We start from the raw sequence: 17,074 nt of genomic DNA, 5'->3' as shown, positions 1-17,074 counted from the left end.
ACCTCGTGTCGTCAATCGAGGAAGGGCGGTGAAAGGCAAAAAATTGGGAGGAAGCCTTGTTCGCGCACAGGTGGTGGTTGAAAGGGACCTGCAAGTGCTCCTCAGTGCAGCAGGGAAGGGGAGAGGAAAGGGAAAAGTGTCTCATCGTCCCAAGACAGACGCATTGTTCAAGTCCAATGCTCCTGCTTCCTGCCTCTCTTCTATCGAATCCACTTCAATCTTGCATGACTGACTTGCATCGTACATAGCTCCTCCTCCCCTTATCGATTACCAAAGGCAGCTAGCTAGGCTAGGGGAAGTCTAGTCGAGGCACCTTGCCGCGACGTGCGCGCCTAGCAGCTTTAGCATCAGCGTTGTGATGTGTACCAGCCTGCCGCTTATTTCGAGTTGAGGTACCTGATTTCTCTTCCCCAGGTGAGGTAAACTAAAAGTACCTCAATCGCTCAGGTGGGATCACTCAGTGAAAACCACTGCCGTCCGACAGGTACATCCTTACATTAAGGCACCTCCCGCCCCCAAGCCCGAAACTCCAAGTGACGCGAAGCGGGACGGATGTCCAGGGGCCCTGATGCTATAGTGGGGCGGCCGGTTCTCGAGGCCACTGACAGCGCCGTGTTTCCCTCTTTGACCCTTTGGCCATAGTGGGAGACCAGCCAAACACAAGCCTCAACGGCTAGCCTTTGAGTCTCCAGTGATTTCTGCATGAGATTCCAGCTTGATCCTGCCGGGTTTTCCTTTCTACGAGGGTGTCCTCCGAGTGCCTTGTAGAGAGCCTTTTGACCATCTGCAAGTCTGCGAGCAAACAATCAACATGACACGGTCACACAGGGCCTGCTGGTCGGCATACCGTCATTGTCCCAGACCTCCCTTGTGATGAACAGTAGATAGCGGGTTTCTTCTAAACAATACCGAACACGGATCAAACAGCTCTATTTCCGTAGACTTAAAACCCGTCACTCGCTAGAGCACAGACTCGTCCTGGATGTCCCTTGAGTGTTGCCTTGGCCAACCCCTCCAATATCGCTCCCAGCGTTCCAGTCGCAATCGCCCTCTCTCTTGGTTCTCAGATCCTCACGCCTAGATTGCCCACTTGGACAGCTCCGTAGACGCTTGGGAACGTTGGTTCGGCATGGTCGCTGCCGTAGGGTTGCTTTGGGCGTATTGTCTCCCGCTCAGCATAGACACAACCCGACGGCACTCTCCTCTTGCTTCCAAAAACCCTCGCATTCTCTTCATCGCGATTCTTGAAATCGCATCTTCCCCAAAGTGACACTGGCGTCTGGAGCGTGGCTTGCCAATGATTCCCCCACAGCGCGCTTTGACTCATCTGTGACATGACCTTGTATTCTTCATCAGGAGTCCACATGCCCAAATGGCAAACTGTCCGAGGAACATTAGAAACACCGGCCTTCGTCCCACAGAGTACCCCCTAATGATACAGCATGCCGCACTCTTCTTCAGCTGCTGAGCTGCACACTGGACGAGGGCACGAGAGAGCACTCTGGACGATACGTAAGCCTGGAAGAAGGGAAATTGCGCCGCATGGTGACATATCCATTTCTCATCAAGTTCAATGGGGATTCTGGACCGTCCAGTGGGGAAGCTGGGACCTGCAGGAAATCCGCTTTTGATCTGCGAATCTGCGCCGCACACGATTCGCTCTCCACTCCTCAGGCACATCGTCTCCTGTTTGGACTGTCACCGGGAGGCTGAAGGAGTTCCCGTACATAAGGCTTGCTGTTGACGTCGCTCGCCATGTGGTTCTCAGCCGCATCCGTCCTGTCTTCGGCAACTGTTCATCCACCGGGCCGCCATGACGTTGGTCTTGTCGCTATTGGCGAGATCCTACATTCCATTCACTCTTGGGACCAGCTGTGGCCGATTCAGGCAAAGCGTATGCATAGTATTGATTTTTTGGTTTGGGGCATTGGGTAGGATTCAGCTACTGGCGGTCTGAACCCGTCTCCTGGCCCTATTTGATACTAATGGCGTCCGGAGACGCTTTATAAAGGGCGGGAAACTCCTGACTCCGTAGCAAAAACCCGTCTATGACGAAAATGTGGGATAAAAAAGTGCCTCCTTGCTTGTCCCTGTCGCAGCCGCCGGGAAGGGGGCGGATATCATTTGCCCTCGTGACCTAGTCCAGCCATAGTCAAAGTCCTTTTTACTGGTCAAATCTTTCACACAATAATCGTATCGCAAGTCGTATCATCGGCGTTGGCATCTTGAGTTTGATGAGGCGACACGTTGAGCTTAGCCGCTGACAATCTGATCCTCGTCGACGTTCATGTCATCGCCGCCAAAAGCCTTGATGTCGTCGAGGGCCTTGGCTGGCGCAATCGCAGCAAAACCCCTGCACAGGAGAATCAGCATGGAACACGGGTCACAGCAGACCGCGCCTTGAGGTCTCTAATGAGTCTTACCTGAAGTTATCGAGCATGTTGTAGGTGTGGGTGATTTGTCCCTGAGCCTCGACAATGGCGGCCTTGGCACGATCGATCATGTCCTGGGTGACGGACTTCTTGTCGGTCCAGATGATGACGGACTTCATCTGGTCGACGGCGACGACGCCGGAGGCGACGGTGAGGACGGCGGTCAGGAAGGCGGAAAATCTCATCGTGACGGGTAGAGGTCGACGGTCGTCGGAGTCAAAGGTGTTTGGTGTTGAGCGCTTTAGAGTTGAAAAGTGGGCGGGTAGTTCGGGCAGCGCAGTCAGAGCGACTTTGTATCGACCGATTTCGAGGGGGGAGTTGCACGAACAGGCGGAAATGGCGAGGGCTCTTCGTATTATGCGGTAAATGAAGCCACCAAGGGTCTGCTGGCAGCTGGGTGGGGGATTCGCGGGTGTTAAATGGTTGTTTGCTGGGGACGGAGACGGAGATGGAGCGAGGCGAGTAGTGTAAGGGTGGATGCAAGAAACAAGTTCGACAATGCAGTTCCTGGGTACAGGTAAGGAGGAAGGGCAGCAATGTCTCCTGCTTGGACAGTACGGTCCGGTGGCGGAATTCTGTTTGTTACTGGCCGAGCTGCTTGATGAGTAAAGACACTTCATCGCTGCAGTAGGCCACTAGCAGCCAACCTCGTTCTCCCACAGGTACCACCTGCCCTGAGAGGTGCAGTGGGTGCGGCGTCATTGGTTCTGGACGTGCCCATCACACTGCACTGAGAGTGGGTGGAGCCGGCAGTGATGGGACAACCCGTCCACACCGTGCTCTAGGGGGAGGGGAATGGGGGGGCCAGGGTGCCAGATTGCATGACCATCTGCCCCCAAACACTGCGAACCACCTCTTGGCAGTTCCGTCCACTCCAACACTTCCGCTTGAGTCACGTGTAGACGGTTTCGTTCGAGGTTTGCATGTTCCAGTATCCTGCTACCCCCTACCATCACATTGGGCGCATATTTATGTACTGTGGATTTAGCCGCTGGCTGAGCATAGGGACGCAAACGATTGCGATTCATTACCAGTACAACTGCCCTGCTGCTGGCTCTCCAAGTAGTGTGCATTTGACTCCTCAACGCCGATTCGTGTCCTTTGACAAACTCCAAGCCGTCCAAGTAACCTCCCAAAACAAGTTGTTGGTGCAATCCGTATGCAAGATACTGTGTTACTGGGAGCACCAGATCGCTTGCGAAACCCATGGAGGCCTCTATCCCTTTGCACTACCGGTCGTGCTGTCGTTCTCGGCCCAGATGTCCTTAGTCTCCTGCTCGACAGCCCGCATGGCAACGGCAACATCCTCAAGCTTGGCCACGACATCCAACACGCCCTGGTTGACTCGCTGGAAGTAGCGGTCGTTGGCCTCCCGTCTCTTCCGAGCAAGCAGAATGTCCACTTCCGTCTCTTGCTCAAGCTTCGCTCCGAGACGCTCCGTTCCCCCACTGCTTCCCGGTCGAGTGCTACCGGTCCCCGTACTTCGCGGTCCGTCACCGCCATCCGACCCCATGCCTGTCTCTCCGAGAACGGCACTCTTCAAGTTGCGAACTTCTTCCCCTGCCGCGGACGCGTTGGATCGCTGTCCCGTCTCAATTGCCTCGTCGGCCTCGCTGCGCGCCCAGGCTTGGGCCAGAGCAATCTGAGCGGCTCGCAGCTCCTCCAGCTTGCGGTCGTGGTCCGGTCCAAAAACATGAGTTCCGCCGGATGCAGACAGCTCGACCTCCTCCAATGTTGCCTGCATCTCAGCCCACAAGGCGTCTGTCCTGTCGGTACTGCGAGCACTGTCTGCCGTTTTGAGGTTACGGCCAGCCGGCCTGGCGACGGACGGCGTGACCACTGAGCCAGTGTGAAGAGATCCGTTGCGTTGCAGGCTCATGACTTGGGGCGGTAACGGTGGGACGCCTGTAGACGTAGTTGCTGCCGGCGCACCTGGCGCGAGGATGCCTGGGAGCGATGCATGAGAGGCAGCTGGGGAGGGATGGAGGAAGAGGGATGGCGGGGGATCCCGCTGCTTTCCTTTGCTTTTGGCCGATTGAGACATGCCTACATTTTGCGTGTCGTCGTGAACATTCCACGCTCTGGACTTCGCGCCTGAGACAGCATCTCTTGAACCTGACGGCATCTGATCGGATTGGTTGAGAGACGGGTAAGTTGCGGACCTGGGGGCACCCTAGTCAAGCCTGCAGAGACGTGGGGTTCGTCGATTGAGGTGACCTGGCCGATGCATGATTGGACCAAAGAAGTGGCTCGTTCAGCCAACACCAGCCACTCGGCTCGCTCGAAGCTCAGACCACCTTACACGTGACTGCAACTTTTTGCGGTTCGTCGACTGACTCTAGGGCCACCAAACCCTACGAAAATTCCCTTGGGCCAGCTCAGTTGGGTCAGGTCAACTTTTTCGACGTACGCAGGCCCATATCGTCACCACCAAGTCAAGACTCGCGATACCCCCAAACAAATCGGTACGTTCGCCATCATATCCAAGCCCTTCGCATCCGTTGCCGACGAATCCCAATCAACCGACGACGACGAATTTCCCGAACCCACGCCATTTTTATAAACCTCTTGTACAGAACTTCTGAACTGACGATTTGATCTTGAAGCAACCATGCCTCGTGGACTCAACGCCGCGCGCAAGCTGCGCCTTAACCGCAAGGACCAGAAGTGGGCCGATCTTGGATACAAGAAGCGTGCTCTGGGTACCGCCTTCAAGTCCTCTCCCTTCGGTGGTTCCTCCCACGCCAAGGGCATCGTCCTCGAGAAGGTCGGTGTCGAGGCTAAGCAGCCCAACTCCGCTATCCGAAAGTGCGTTCGTGTTCAGTTGATCAAGAACGGCAAGAAGGTCACTGCTTTCGGTACGATACCCCACCCCGTTACTGTTGGATGCGATTGGAGGAAAAGATGCAGTGGACAATGTCTTCGCACACCGAGAAGACCATGTGGTAGAGAGGTCAAATTGCTGACATTCAATTCTTTAACAGTCCCCAACGACGGTTGCTTGAACTTCGTTGACGAGAACGACGAGGTCCTCCTGGCTGGTTTCGGTCGCAAGGGCAAGGCCAAGGGTGATATTCCCGGTGTTCGTTTCAAGGTCGTCAAGGTCTCTGGTGTCGGCCTGCTCGCCCTGTGGAAGGAGAAGAAGGAGAAGCCCAGATCTTAAGCGTTCGGCACGACAATTTGGGAGGCAGTGGAAGAAAATTCGGCACTCGGAGTTTACGCTTGCATTGGCATCACACGGTTATGGATGGTCCTGACTACTACTGCGGGGTAGACTTTGGTCGATGAAATAAAACATCATGAAAGTCACCAAAACGGACATGAGGCATTGCATCATCTACGCAAGACACAAAAATGGGGTTGCGGGCGTGATGAAAAGGGTATTCCGATTTCTATGTGCTATGAATACAGGCAATGTTGGTACACGTTACTACGCTACGATCTCCTGGTCCTCCACTTTTTCGCCTTGAATATATCGTGCAATGTAGTCGGCAAAGAGACCGATGCTAATCGCGCCGCCTGTGAGCCAGCAGCCATTGCAGAACCACCACCAACAGTCCTTGACGCTCTTGAGGTTGACGCGCTTGATCATGATGCCAAGCGTTAGTGCAGCACCTCCACAGCTTCCGATGTAGAAGAGAGGTCCGGCACCAGCAGCGAAGCCCGCCATGCCCAAAAGACCGATCTGGACTGCCGCCAGGCCGGTCAGAACCTGCTTCGTTTCGGCGTCATGTTTCAGTGCGATACTCTTGATACCCGCCTTGGCATCATCCTTGATATCTTGGTGGGCGTAGATCATGTCGTACAGCACCGTCCAGGCAACATTTGAAGAGTAAAGACAAGCGGCAGCTGTCAATGCTGCGCTGTTAGAGAGTAGGTCGATACCGAGGGCCGGGAACCCCATCATTGCTCCCCAGGAGAACGTCAGTCCGAGGACGGCCTGGGGATAGTACGTGACGCGCTTGGCGAGAGGGTATGAGGCAACAAAGAGCAGGCTTGGAATGCCGTAGAACAGGCAGGCAGTTGGAAACTGTACCAAGACTACCAGCCCAGCCAGAAGCTGAGCACCAGTGAAGACAAGTCCTTGGAAAGGAGTGACGGCGCCCCGCGCAATGGGTCGAAACTTGGTTCTCGTGACGTGGGGATCAAGGTTGCGGTCCCAAAGATCATTGATAGTACAGCCTGCGCCACGCATGATAAGAGCGCCCGAGGCGAAGAGGAGAGAGGTTCCAATCACTGTGCCGGGAGTTGCCATGGCCATCGGCGCCGCCATGAGTGTCGAGAAGACGCATGGAAAGAAGAGATAGTACGTTCCTACAGGCTTGTCGATTCGGACAAGCTCGGCGTAAGGGACCCATGATGCAGGCAGGTAGGAAAGGAGCCCAGTCGTGGGCGGTGTGTAGACAGGCTCAGCAGGGCCTGTTACGGCAGCAGCAGCATCTTGCGTCACCGCGGCCGTGAGACACTTCGTAGATGTGTGAAGCGCTGTCTGCTGTTGGCGGACTGAGCTCCGGACGATGAGGCTCGTGGTAGGCTTTTTATGCGCTTGAAGTCCAAGCCGCGACGAGCATCTTATGGGCAAGAGTGCCGATGTCCGTAGTGAGGGCTTACATGCCGTCCGTAAGGAGCCGCTCAGAATGCTGACTTGCCTCATCTTTATGGACTGGAAAACGTCAGTATTAAGTTTTGACAAGGGGGTAATGTGCCTCGTCGACTCCTATCGGACATCACGAAAACAAGATTGATGGCTACATTGCAACGCCACAACGAAATGAGGGTATGCGTTACATTAAAAGAATTGATGCAAATATTAAAAAAGCCGTACATCAATCATGGACAAGCTGGACGGCGCATGTGTCGAGTCAAAGGCCGAGCAGTTTCTCATGAGCCTTGCTCATGGGAGACGGTTACGCTTACACGTTTGAATGTAACAACGTCAATCACCGGACGAAATGCCACTTGCACTCTCATGACGTACGAAATTAAGCAATCCAGAGGAGAAACGCATAGAAATGAAAACAACTCACCGAATACCAGAAACAAGTCTCGCGTTCCACCTACCCTCACTTTTTCCACCGAAGAAACCGAATTTTGGAAGCTCCCAGTCAAAGACCCTTCAAAGAGCTGGGTGTGGTCCGTGCTCCCGCCTACCTTTTGATTGGGCGCGCATTTGAGTTTCCTCCCATCTACCTAGGTAAGTTTGGATAGCCTTGTCCGACGCCACTTTCCGTCTTCTCGCGACATGCCTGGGCGCCATTACGATTGCCTCGTGTCACTTGCGCCTGCCATCACCCACGACGTGCACCATAGCTTCTTGACACGCCGAAAGAAAATCGAACTCACTCATTGCCTACGACTTCACCGAGGGCATTTTGCACACCGTGCAGCCCGAATGACTTCATAAAAGACGCGTCTCGGAAGGTACCCCACCTGGCGCGGTAGTCCTCGATTGTCAAGATGCCGACCGCTCTGCATCCCCAGGCGAAGTTCGATCCGATCTCGCCGGACCTGGATATTCATAGCCTTGTCGACAAGACGCCTAACTTTGAATGGGTACTTCGGATCTCGACGGCACAGATCCAAGGCCTGGGTCCCCAAGAGTTTGAGAAGTTGGTGCAACTTCAGGTCATACAGGGTGGAAAACCTTTGGTCATTGAAAAATGGAACGATGTTCTCCCGAAATGGCTTTTTGGCGGCGAATGGCTTGAGAAGACCTACGACAAGAAACGTCAGTCTACACGCCTCCATACGACATCGAGTGCTAACGTGTTTGCAGAGGAAAATGTCCGTGATATTGGCAGCCAAAGCGAGATTCCGATGACCATGGGGCACTATCTGAGAGCGATGAGGCAGCTCACGAATCAGTGGACGCCGAACAACTTCCGCGACGAGCGACGCCAGCGACTTTACCTCAAAGATATCGACTGCCCACCTGAGTGGCACGAGCACCTTCAAAAGGTGATTCCCCCGAACCTATTTTACATGAACGAAAACATCACAGAGAAGGGAGGGTCGGATAATCGGGTCAGCGATGTTTTCCGTGGCTTGGGCGAGAAGACGATCGCTTCCGCCGGAGATCTGATGTCAAGCCTGCCGGGAGAAATGCGGGCTCAGAACCTCATGTGCTACATCGGCCACGAGGGAACATACACCCCCGCGCATCGCGAGATGTGCGCAAGTTTGGGACAGAACATCATGGTGGAGGCGTCAGGAAGTGAAAACGGAGAGAAGCCAGGCAGCTCCATTTGGTTCATGACGGAAACCAAGGATCGAGAAGTTGTCCGCGAATACTTTCTCTCCATGCTGGGACACGACATTGAGATTGAGAAGCACTTCGCACAGATCAACGCCTGGAAGAAGGCGACCTTCCCAGTCTACATCGTTGAGCAGAAGCCTGGCGACTTCATCCTTATCCCACCTCTGGCACCTCATCAAGTCTGGAACAGAGGTACACGTACCATGAAAGTCGCCTGGAACCGGACGACAGTTGAGACGCTGGATATGGCACTCCACGAAGCTCTTCCCAAGGCTCGTCTAGTCTGCCGTGATGAGCAGTACAAGAACAAGGCGATAATCTACTACACCCTAAAAAAGTATTACGCGCAGATGTTGCAGGCGGAAGATAACAGCGAGATGGGTATCCTTGGACTAGGCTCTGAACTCTTCCGCTCATCTTCACGGTTCAAGCAGCTCGCCAAGGATTTCCGACATCTGTTCTCCCTTTTCACCGAGATTCTTGTCGACGAGATGTTTGCAACCAAGGAAAACAACATCGAGTTCGTCGAGTATGATTCATGCGTCACCTGCTCATATTGCAGATCAAATATTTTCAACAGATTTTTGACATGCAAGCATTGCGTGCGAACTCTTGTTAATGGCGATGAGGATGCATACGATGTTTGCATGGAATGCTACGCCATGGGACGATCTTGCCTCTGCGTCTCCAAGCTGCAGTGGTGTGAGCAGTGGAAATGGTCAGAGCTCACTGAGAACTATGAGCTCTGGCGCTCAATGGTCATCAAAAATGATGGCTTCGTTGACTTGGAGCTGTCTCCGCAACCTCTCGAGATTGCCCGTAGCCGACGTGGCAAGAAAGCGCTCGCCCAGATTTGCCAGGAGGGCTTGCGCCGACGACCATTCAAGGACATTTCCAAGATCGAGGAGGAGAAGCGCCTGTCCGAGTCCGAAGATGAGCCGGATCTCGATGACAATGGAAAGCCGAAGAAGAAGAAGTATAAGCGAAAGAAGAAGCAGGGAGATCTTCGCCGTTGCCACGTCTGTTGTCACAAGGATTATGCCTACAAGGTCCAGATGTGCTCCAATCCAGAGTGCAAGGAAGGATTCTGTTACGGGGTTCTCTACCGCGCCTTCGACATGATGCCCCAAACGGTGCAAGAGAACGAGAATTGGCTCTGCCCAAGATGCTTGGGCATTTGCAACTGCGGCGCGTGCCGTCGTGCTGGGACGACCAAGCCGTACACGCCAAAGAACACTCTCCTCGGCCATGACACACGACCAATCGCTGACGACCGAAGCGTTGAAGCGCTTGTCGATTTCCGCGTGCACAACTTGAACTGGCTGAAGGCGTCAGGCGAAGAGGGCCGAAGTACGAACAGCAAGCGCATGAAGCAATTACGAGAACAAGCCGACACTGCCAAAGCCCAGGAGCCGGCAGCTGCTGCAGCCGAGGATATTGCGAACGGCGCCAATTCGGCATCGAACGGTGCGAATGGTTATGGAGATCAGAGCCATATCCTCGACGGACACGATATGCAGCAACTTAATGGCGAAAATGGCTTTAACGGCGATGTCGACATGTCTCAGCAACATGAACAGCCCGTACCGTTCGCCGACATGGGTATGAATGGCAACTGGGACCAGTCGGCTTACCCAGACCCCATGGGAATGGGCGGTCAACGCATGCTTGGCATGGGTTATTACGAGCCATCCGGGCCTGACCAGATTTTGTTTGATCCGTTTCAAATGCCTTCAGCCGACGCTATGGTCTTCGATGAGGAGGCTGAATTCCTCAAGAAGACCCTTAAAGCTGCCAAGAGGAAAGCGAAGCACGAGAACGATCTTGATCCGGACTTCAATGCGCCACGCAATCACCACAGAAAGAAGCCGAAGAAGGACAACGTAACAGACGAGTCTGCCATGGACCCTGCGTTGTTCGGATCCGCCGTTCCTGACGCCGCTCCCGCAGCCGCCAGCGGTGAGTCCGGCGAGGCAGGTGAAGGCGGCTTGACTGTCGACGACGATCCGTCGGCTCAGCTGGAGAGAGAGGCGCAACAGGACGTAGAGGGCCCACAGCGCTGGAAGGGTGGATGGGCCACGCCTTGGCCTCCGTCCTTCCCTGCGAACGTTCCAGAACTACGACATGCAAGACCTAAGGTGTCTTACGCCGAAGTTGAGGAGCCCGTTATTGACGACCCGGAGGACATGGTCCCTGCTTACAAAGCCAAGCCTCTGGTCGAAAATGATGAGCCACAACCTGGCGACAGTAGCACTGATCCTCTGGATCTTGCGTCCGACGCCATTCGCGCCCTCATCCAGAAGGGAACCGATGCTGCTGCCGCGGCTGCTACCGAAACGCCGAAGGTCCCTAAGAGACGTGGGAGGCCGCCAAGGGATGCAAGCTCAACTCCGGCCTCGGCCACCAGAGCGGCTGCTGTACCGAAGCAATCTTCGTCAGACGTTGCAGCCAAGAGACGAGAGGAGCGCGCATCTCGAAGATCAAGGCTTAGTGGTGTCGTCACCATTGATGGAGCTAGCTCATTCAACCCCCGAAACAGCATTTACGCCGAGGACGATGATGATGAGCCTGGAGGGCACAATGTCACCGAAGCTGAACTGGAGGCCGAGTTAGAGCGTGAGTTGGCTGGCGAGGACACTCAGCAATCTGTCACGAAATCCATCGAAGGTGCGAGCGCGCAGCCAGTCAAGAAACGGCGTGGCCGGCCACCCAAGAACAAGACCACTGCCCCAGTTGCCGTGGAGGATGACGGCGATAAGTCTCCTCCACCCCCTCCGGCTGGCGCAAGTCAGATGATGTCCATGGCGGCCCGCGTCAGAGCTCGCGGCAAGAAGTTTAGGATCACCTCTCGCAGAGATAGCGCCAAGGGTACACCTTCCGCTACACCGGCCCCGTCAGAGAGACCAGCTGGTGAGCAGAGCAATCAGCCGACGCCGAATCGAACGACAGAGAGTGCGCATGTTCCATCCGAGGGTCCGTCTGAGCCACAAGAAGTCGCTGTGCCAGCCAGAGAAACATCAAAGGAGCCGACTCAAGACATGACGCCGCCGCCGCCGGGGAACTCAGCTAGAGATGCGTCCAAGGAGCAAAGTCTCGATATGACGCCTCCCCCGCCAGGCAGAACGACGAGGGATTCTACGCCTGACCTGACACCTCCCCCTCCGGGCAGAGCGAGAAGAGATTCGACTCCCGATATGACGCCGCCCCCTCCAAACACGACGGGCAGACGCTGGCAAAAAGACGACGAGAATGACGGAAACTTCGCCGCTCCAGGAGGCCCGCCGTCTTCCGCATCTTCTTCCGACTCCGGAATTCCAGGTGCGAGCCCGAGTCCTCCACGGCCGCGACGAGGCAGACCTTCCAATGGGCCAACAATTGTCAAACTTGGGGGGTCCGACTCGGAGTCGGAGAGCGAAATTTCTTCGTCGTCTGAATCCGAGAGCGGTATTGGTTCTCCTGGTTATTCACGAGGTTCTTTGACGGGCAGGGGGGGTGGAAGGGGTCGTGGTCGCGGCCGGCCCCGTGGGCGTCCCCGTGGACGTGGACGCGGTGGCTGAGCTGTCCAATCAAACAGCATTTGGCTTGATTTTATTTCCATTAGATGCGGGATCAGAATGGGCGTTTGGGCTCAAGGTTTTGGCAGTTTGTATCGTATCATACCCACAACGAGTGAAATTTAGTAAAGAAGCAGGCAATCAACATTGTGCCTTTTAGTCACTACAACAACTCTCTGCAGGTTCTCAGTGATGCCACTACATATCATAAACTTGGGACAGTATTCGTCGTAAAGGCATCATCTATTCGGCCTCATCTGGTTGCTGTATTACTCAAAAGCGAAATTACGCCACCGAGAGCGGTTTCATCTTCATTTCTCTTTTCTCCTCCCTGCAAGCAAGATCTCGTCATCTGCTCATTTTAACCCATGCTAAATGTACAAAAAACCAACAACGCGTCAAAATACATGCTGCGATGAGCCGCCATTCTATTCCGCCGAGGCCCTGGCAAGAGCCTCGTGCAGGTGGGGTGGGAAGCGGTAGCGCAGCTGGCTGGTGTAGGTGGTCAGGTCGAGCGTCATCTGCCTCATCTGCTCGACCATCATGCGGCGGGTACCCTCGTTGCCGCTGAACTGGCCGCCGGTCAGCTGGTCTCGTTGGCGGGTGCAGCAGATGATGGTCCACATGAGCAGGTTGGGGACGTTTATGGAGACGGGCTGGGACAGGCCCGAGAACTTTGAAGCGTAGGCGCGGATGATGCTTGGGTCGCCGCTGGCGTCCAGGGGGAGGATCTCCAGGGAGCGGATTTTCTAGCAGCAAATGTTAGTCTGGGGGTTTCGCGAGGAGACGAGGTTGTTACTTACGTCGAGACACTGAGCCCACTGGCCGGCTTCGACAAGAGACTTGATGGTGCTCATTTCCAATAGGACGCGGCAGGCAACCTTGTTCTGGTCCTGGATCTTGCGATGGAACATGGCATCGCGCTCGTACATGGACATCATGGTACGCGCAAGCTCGACGGGGTCGTCGATGGACGCCAGGCTGAGGCTGCTGCCGGCCGCGGCCTCCTGGCCAGCGGCACGGGGCTTGACGGGCATCAGGCGCATGGGGTCCTCGCCAATCTCGAGAGAGATGGCCTCGCTCAAGGCGCGGCTGACGATCGATACGACGGTGTCGTACTCGCCAGCCAAGTGATACAAGAGGACGGAGTCGGTGGTACGGCCGTTCTCGTCTGCGAAGCTGGCAGCCTGTACGGTGACTGTGTTGATGAAATCGTTCTCCTCCGTCAGACCAATTAGCGGGCCACGCTCCTCGATGATGCCGCGAATCCGCTGGCCGTCGGGACGAATGTCGCCAATGAGCTTGCTAAACTCTCTTGTCTCGAGGACGAGCTCGCGGAGGGCCTCCCAGCAGAGGTTGGCGTGGCGGCGGCCGGCCTCGCCTGCCAGGTCCATGTTGAGGCAGATGAGGGTCAGGTAGTCCACGGCCGAAACGACGTCGGCAGCACGGAAGTCCCTGGTGTAGTATCCAATCATTCTGCCAAAGTTGATTTGGACCAGGTCCTTGACGTTCAGGCTGCGCAGGTCGTTCGAAGCGCTGAATGGATCGGAAGGACGGAGCAGACCGTAGTATTCCAGGGCGATGGCGAAGTGGACCGCATCAACGTACGAAAAGGGGTAGAGGTAGGCAATGGCCTCCTCGAACATGCCGGAGAGAACCTGCAAGTAGAAGAACATGCCAAAGCTGCCGCTGTTGTCTTCAGACGAGGACTTGGGGAAATGCTTAGCACCAATCTCCTTGATACTCGACTGCAATTCGGAGAGACCGTACGCCTCACTGGCAACCTCGACTGAGCGGTCGCCTTCTCTGGCAAGGTTGAACTGAAGCCAGATCCAGTCATTGATGTCGGTGTTGAGTCCGTCAAGGCTGCGGTTGTTCAAATCGCAACGACCAATGATCTTGTAACAGGCCATACGGAAGGGATCGATGGAGTTGTCGGGGGCATTGCGAACTCTTTGAGTGTACTCGGCGTTGCACCTGTCCTGCAGCGTCCTCTTAAGTCTACGGTCTTCGTTGGATGCGTAACCGTTGAGGTAACTCTGGAATGTCCGGTCGATGCTGCGGAACTGGTTGCCGTTATCATTAACGTACTTGGCCGCCTCGCTAACGTTACCAGACCGCAACAGGTAGAAGACGATGGCCCAGACGTATTCTCCCCCGACTTGCTGAAGTTCCGTGTTGTCAGGCACCAGATCCTTTCTAGCTGATCGCAGGCGGATATACGCTCTAATCTTGCTAACGATATCGGGACGACCGCCGAGGTTGGCCTCGTGGGGATGTTTTGAAATAAGACCTTCAACTTCCTGCAAGAACTGCTTCTCCAGAAATTTGTTGGCACCCTCGAGTAGCCGCTTCCGCATGGCTATCGAGTTGGAAGAGTTGGGGGACTCGTCCAAGTACATCTTGGCAAATTGTCTCTCCTTGGCCGTGGCACCATTGATGGTGGTCTCGGCTTCAGGATCCTCACCGACAATCTCTCTAACGGCATGGTATGCCTCGACAATGTGCGGGGCATACGGGTCGAGAGAGCGGTGCTCAACGTCTGCGAGCTCTGAAAGAATAGGGTAAGGGTGGTTGATAAGGCGAGCCGAGTTGAGGTTGCGAACCTTTTCGGAAAGCTTGCTCTGTTTCTCGCGCAGAGACCTGTCGTCAGTGTTGATGTGGCCGGTCAGAGATCCGCCGTTATCGGTAGAGCGGTCAACATCGGAGAACTCGGGCTGATGCGTGCCGATCTTGCTGGCGTTGCCAATGACAGAACGGTGCATGCTGGACTTGCCCAGGACACTGGCTCTACCGGAGCGAGCGCCAGCCGCCTGACTCTTGGTGCGGCGTGAGCGACCAAAACCGCCAGTTGACTCCCTCATGGACGCCGCGCCTCCGAATGATGCCTCCTCGCGAGGCTTGATTCCAAAGTGTTCGTAGATACGCTTGCGCTGGTTCTCCCACTCCATCGTCACGTTGTCCTCCAGAAAGTTATCAAAATCGCGAACGGATCTCTCGAGGCCGTCGGCAATCATGCTCATCGTAGTCTTCGTTTGGAGGTTCGCGAGGTAGGTCTCGACGTCGATCTCGGCGGGCGAGTAGCCAGTCGGTCTCTCAACACGGCCGGTCTGAAGGTCGAGGGATCCGAGGTCCCTGGCAGCCGTTCCGGGGTCGACACCAGACGCGGCGAGGAGGTAGTGTGCTCTGCCATCGGAAGGGCGCTCCTGGGCCTTGGTTCCCAGCTTCTTCAGGCGTTGGCGCAGGTCACCCAGGCCGAGCTGCAAACTGGGGAGGTCCTCGACGCCGCTCTCGCCATCTCCCTGCCTCTTGCTCTTTGCAAAAAGGCTGTCGAAGTATGCGCCAGAGGTCTGGCCCTGCTGAGCTTGCGATTGGTTGTTCGTGTTCTGGTTCTGCTGTTGTTGCTGCTGCTGTCCCTGCTGGGGGAAGAGAGAGCTGGCAAGGGGATTGGTAGTAGTCTGGCCGAGTGTCGTGCCGGCCTGCGTTTGATTCTGGTTGCCGCCGAGGCCGCCACCGAAGAGGGATGGCTTCTGCGCTGTCGATGCCCCGAGACCTCCCAAGCCGCCCAAGCTGAGGCCGCCCGTTTGTTGCTGTTGTCCTTGTTGTTGTTGCGCAGGCTGGCCGAACAGAGAAGACTGCTGCTGCGCCGGTTGCTGTGTCGTCGAGGCGCCAAAGAGTCCACCGCCGGCCTGAGGCTTGTTCTGATTCAAGTTGCCAAAGAGCCCACCGGATGCAGGCGTCGTGCTCGCAGGCTGGGCACCGGGTGTCGCTTGTCCAAAGAGACCTCCGCCGGTCGTCGCTCCCTGCTGGGGAGTGCTGGTCGAGCCGCCCAGGATGCCGCCACCCAAGGGCTTGTTGCCGAAGAGCGACATGGTGATATCGTGAGCGCGTCAAGTCGAATTCGGATTGAGCGCTGCGATGGGCGTGGGAATGGCAGTAGTGAAGATGGTGGACGCGATCCGATGATGATCAGGCGCGTTTGGGGAATGGAAATTTTGAGGTTTGGGAGAGCTCTCAGCAACAGCTCCACTGATTGGTGGGGGAGCGACCAGGCAACGGACACCGTTCCAGGTTCCGAGTACAAGCGCCCCTGGCATTGCAAACGACAAATGAAGGTAGACGCTACTTGATGCTTGCAGACCCACCCGGGGCACTCACCGAGAAGCAGTGCCGGTGAGATGTTGACTTACAACGCTGGCTTTGTGTGCCATTCACATGGTAATTACTCCATTTGAGCGAGCAGATTCCCGTTCGATATCCATTTACCATGTTATTGTGCACGTATCGACATTATTCCCGAGTGCCTGTGTTTCCAGGCTTCTATTAGTCGCTACAATAAGTTGAATACTTACTGGCACAGGTTGCCGATTTGTTGGCTGACTTCTTATCAGGACCAAGTACAAATCAACATCCACAGATATTGGGATGGTTGCTTTCCACGGACTACGTGGTTTCATATGCCAACGCGATATTCTATGGTCTCTTCACCTGTCACAAAGAAAATATTCTTTCTAGCACATCTTCAGTCTGCATCATTATCTATCTAAATGTAACAGAAACAACATTATATTAATAGAAAGTAGTCTGCGCAAACTATTCTACCGCTCAGATTCTTACTGCAAACGAACTGCTCTAGTTACGAAATATGAAGGAAGTCTTTGACTACTAATTCACCTACATCTTATCTCGAGGCTTTAACAAGCTAGAAGAAATGACCTCCGTAGTAGCACCAAACGGTCCAGAAACACCCCTAAGAAGCACTCAGAAACAGAAGGCTCTGGATACTTGATCACCTGGACACTACGTAATCAAGAATTACCCAGATGCAGAAT

The 17,074-nt window shown here is 55.1% G+C and overlaps 6 protein-coding genes across 6 annotated transcripts; 2 read left to right on the top strand and 4 right to left on the bottom strand.

The window, feature by feature from the left end:
• Positions 1-2,253: 2,253 nt before the first annotated feature.
• On the bottom strand, positions 2,254-2,617 carry CGCA056_v003271 (Uncharacterized protein; the record flags this gene model as incomplete). The annotated part of the gene is made up of 2 exons (XM_037318528.1): positions 2,254-2,353; positions 2,424-2,617. 2 exons carry the CDS (start codon positions 2,615-2,617, stop codon positions 2,254-2,256), a joined length of 294 nt encoding a protein of 97 aa, XP_037183522.1.
• A 1,031-nt stretch (positions 2,618-3,648) lies between these two features.
• Positions 3,649-4,311, bottom strand: CGCA056_v003270 (uncharacterized protein; the record flags this gene model as incomplete). The annotated part of the gene is made up of 1 exon (XM_037318527.1): positions 3,649-4,311. The coding sequence occupies one exon, from the start codon at positions 4,309-4,311 to the stop codon at positions 3,649-3,651; it is 663 nt and encodes a 220-aa protein (XP_037183523.1).
• Positions 4,312-4,660: 349 nt separating this feature from the next.
• On the top strand, positions 4,661-5,595 carry crp-28 (40S ribosomal protein S23; the record flags this gene model as incomplete). Its single annotated transcript, XM_037318526.1, has 4 exons — positions 4,661-4,755; positions 4,815-4,897; positions 5,039-5,290; positions 5,417-5,595. 4 exons carry the CDS (start codon positions 4,661-4,663, stop codon positions 5,593-5,595), a joined length of 609 nt encoding a protein of 202 aa, XP_037182587.1.
• Positions 5,596-5,862: 267 nt separating this feature from the next.
• Positions 5,863-7,086, bottom strand: CGCA056_v003268 (4-hydroxybenzoate polyprenyltransferase; the record flags this gene model as incomplete). Its single annotated transcript, XM_037318525.1, has 1 exon — positions 5,863-7,086. One exon carries the CDS (start codon positions 7,084-7,086, stop codon positions 5,863-5,865), a length of 1,224 nt encoding a protein of 407 aa, XP_037182586.1.
• Positions 7,087-7,889: 803 nt separating this feature from the next.
• On the top strand, positions 7,890-12,245 carry CGCA056_v003267 (uncharacterized protein; the record flags this gene model as incomplete). The annotated part of the gene is made up of 2 exons (XM_037318524.1): positions 7,890-8,160; positions 8,209-12,245. 2 exons carry the CDS (start codon positions 7,890-7,892, stop codon positions 12,243-12,245), a joined length of 4,308 nt encoding a protein of 1,435 aa, XP_037182579.1.
• A 425-nt stretch (positions 12,246-12,670) lies between these two features.
• Positions 12,671-16,114, bottom strand: NIC96 (Nucleoporin NIC96; the record flags this gene model as incomplete). The annotated part of the gene is made up of 2 exons (XM_037318523.1): positions 12,671-12,991; positions 13,046-16,114. 2 exons carry the CDS (start codon positions 16,112-16,114, stop codon positions 12,671-12,673), a joined length of 3,390 nt encoding a protein of 1,129 aa, XP_037182578.1.
• Positions 16,115-17,074: the final 960 nt, after the last annotated feature.

The sequence above is a fragment of the Colletotrichum aenigma genome (assembly GCF_013390185.1).
Source record: "Colletotrichum aenigma strain Cg56 chromosome Unknown KSG_Cg56_contig02, whole genome shotgun sequence".
Classification (NCBI taxonomy): domain Eukaryota; kingdom Fungi; phylum Ascomycota; class Sordariomycetes; order Glomerellales; family Glomerellaceae; genus Colletotrichum; species Colletotrichum aenigma.
This window is presented reverse-complemented; position numbering and strand designations above follow the sequence as displayed.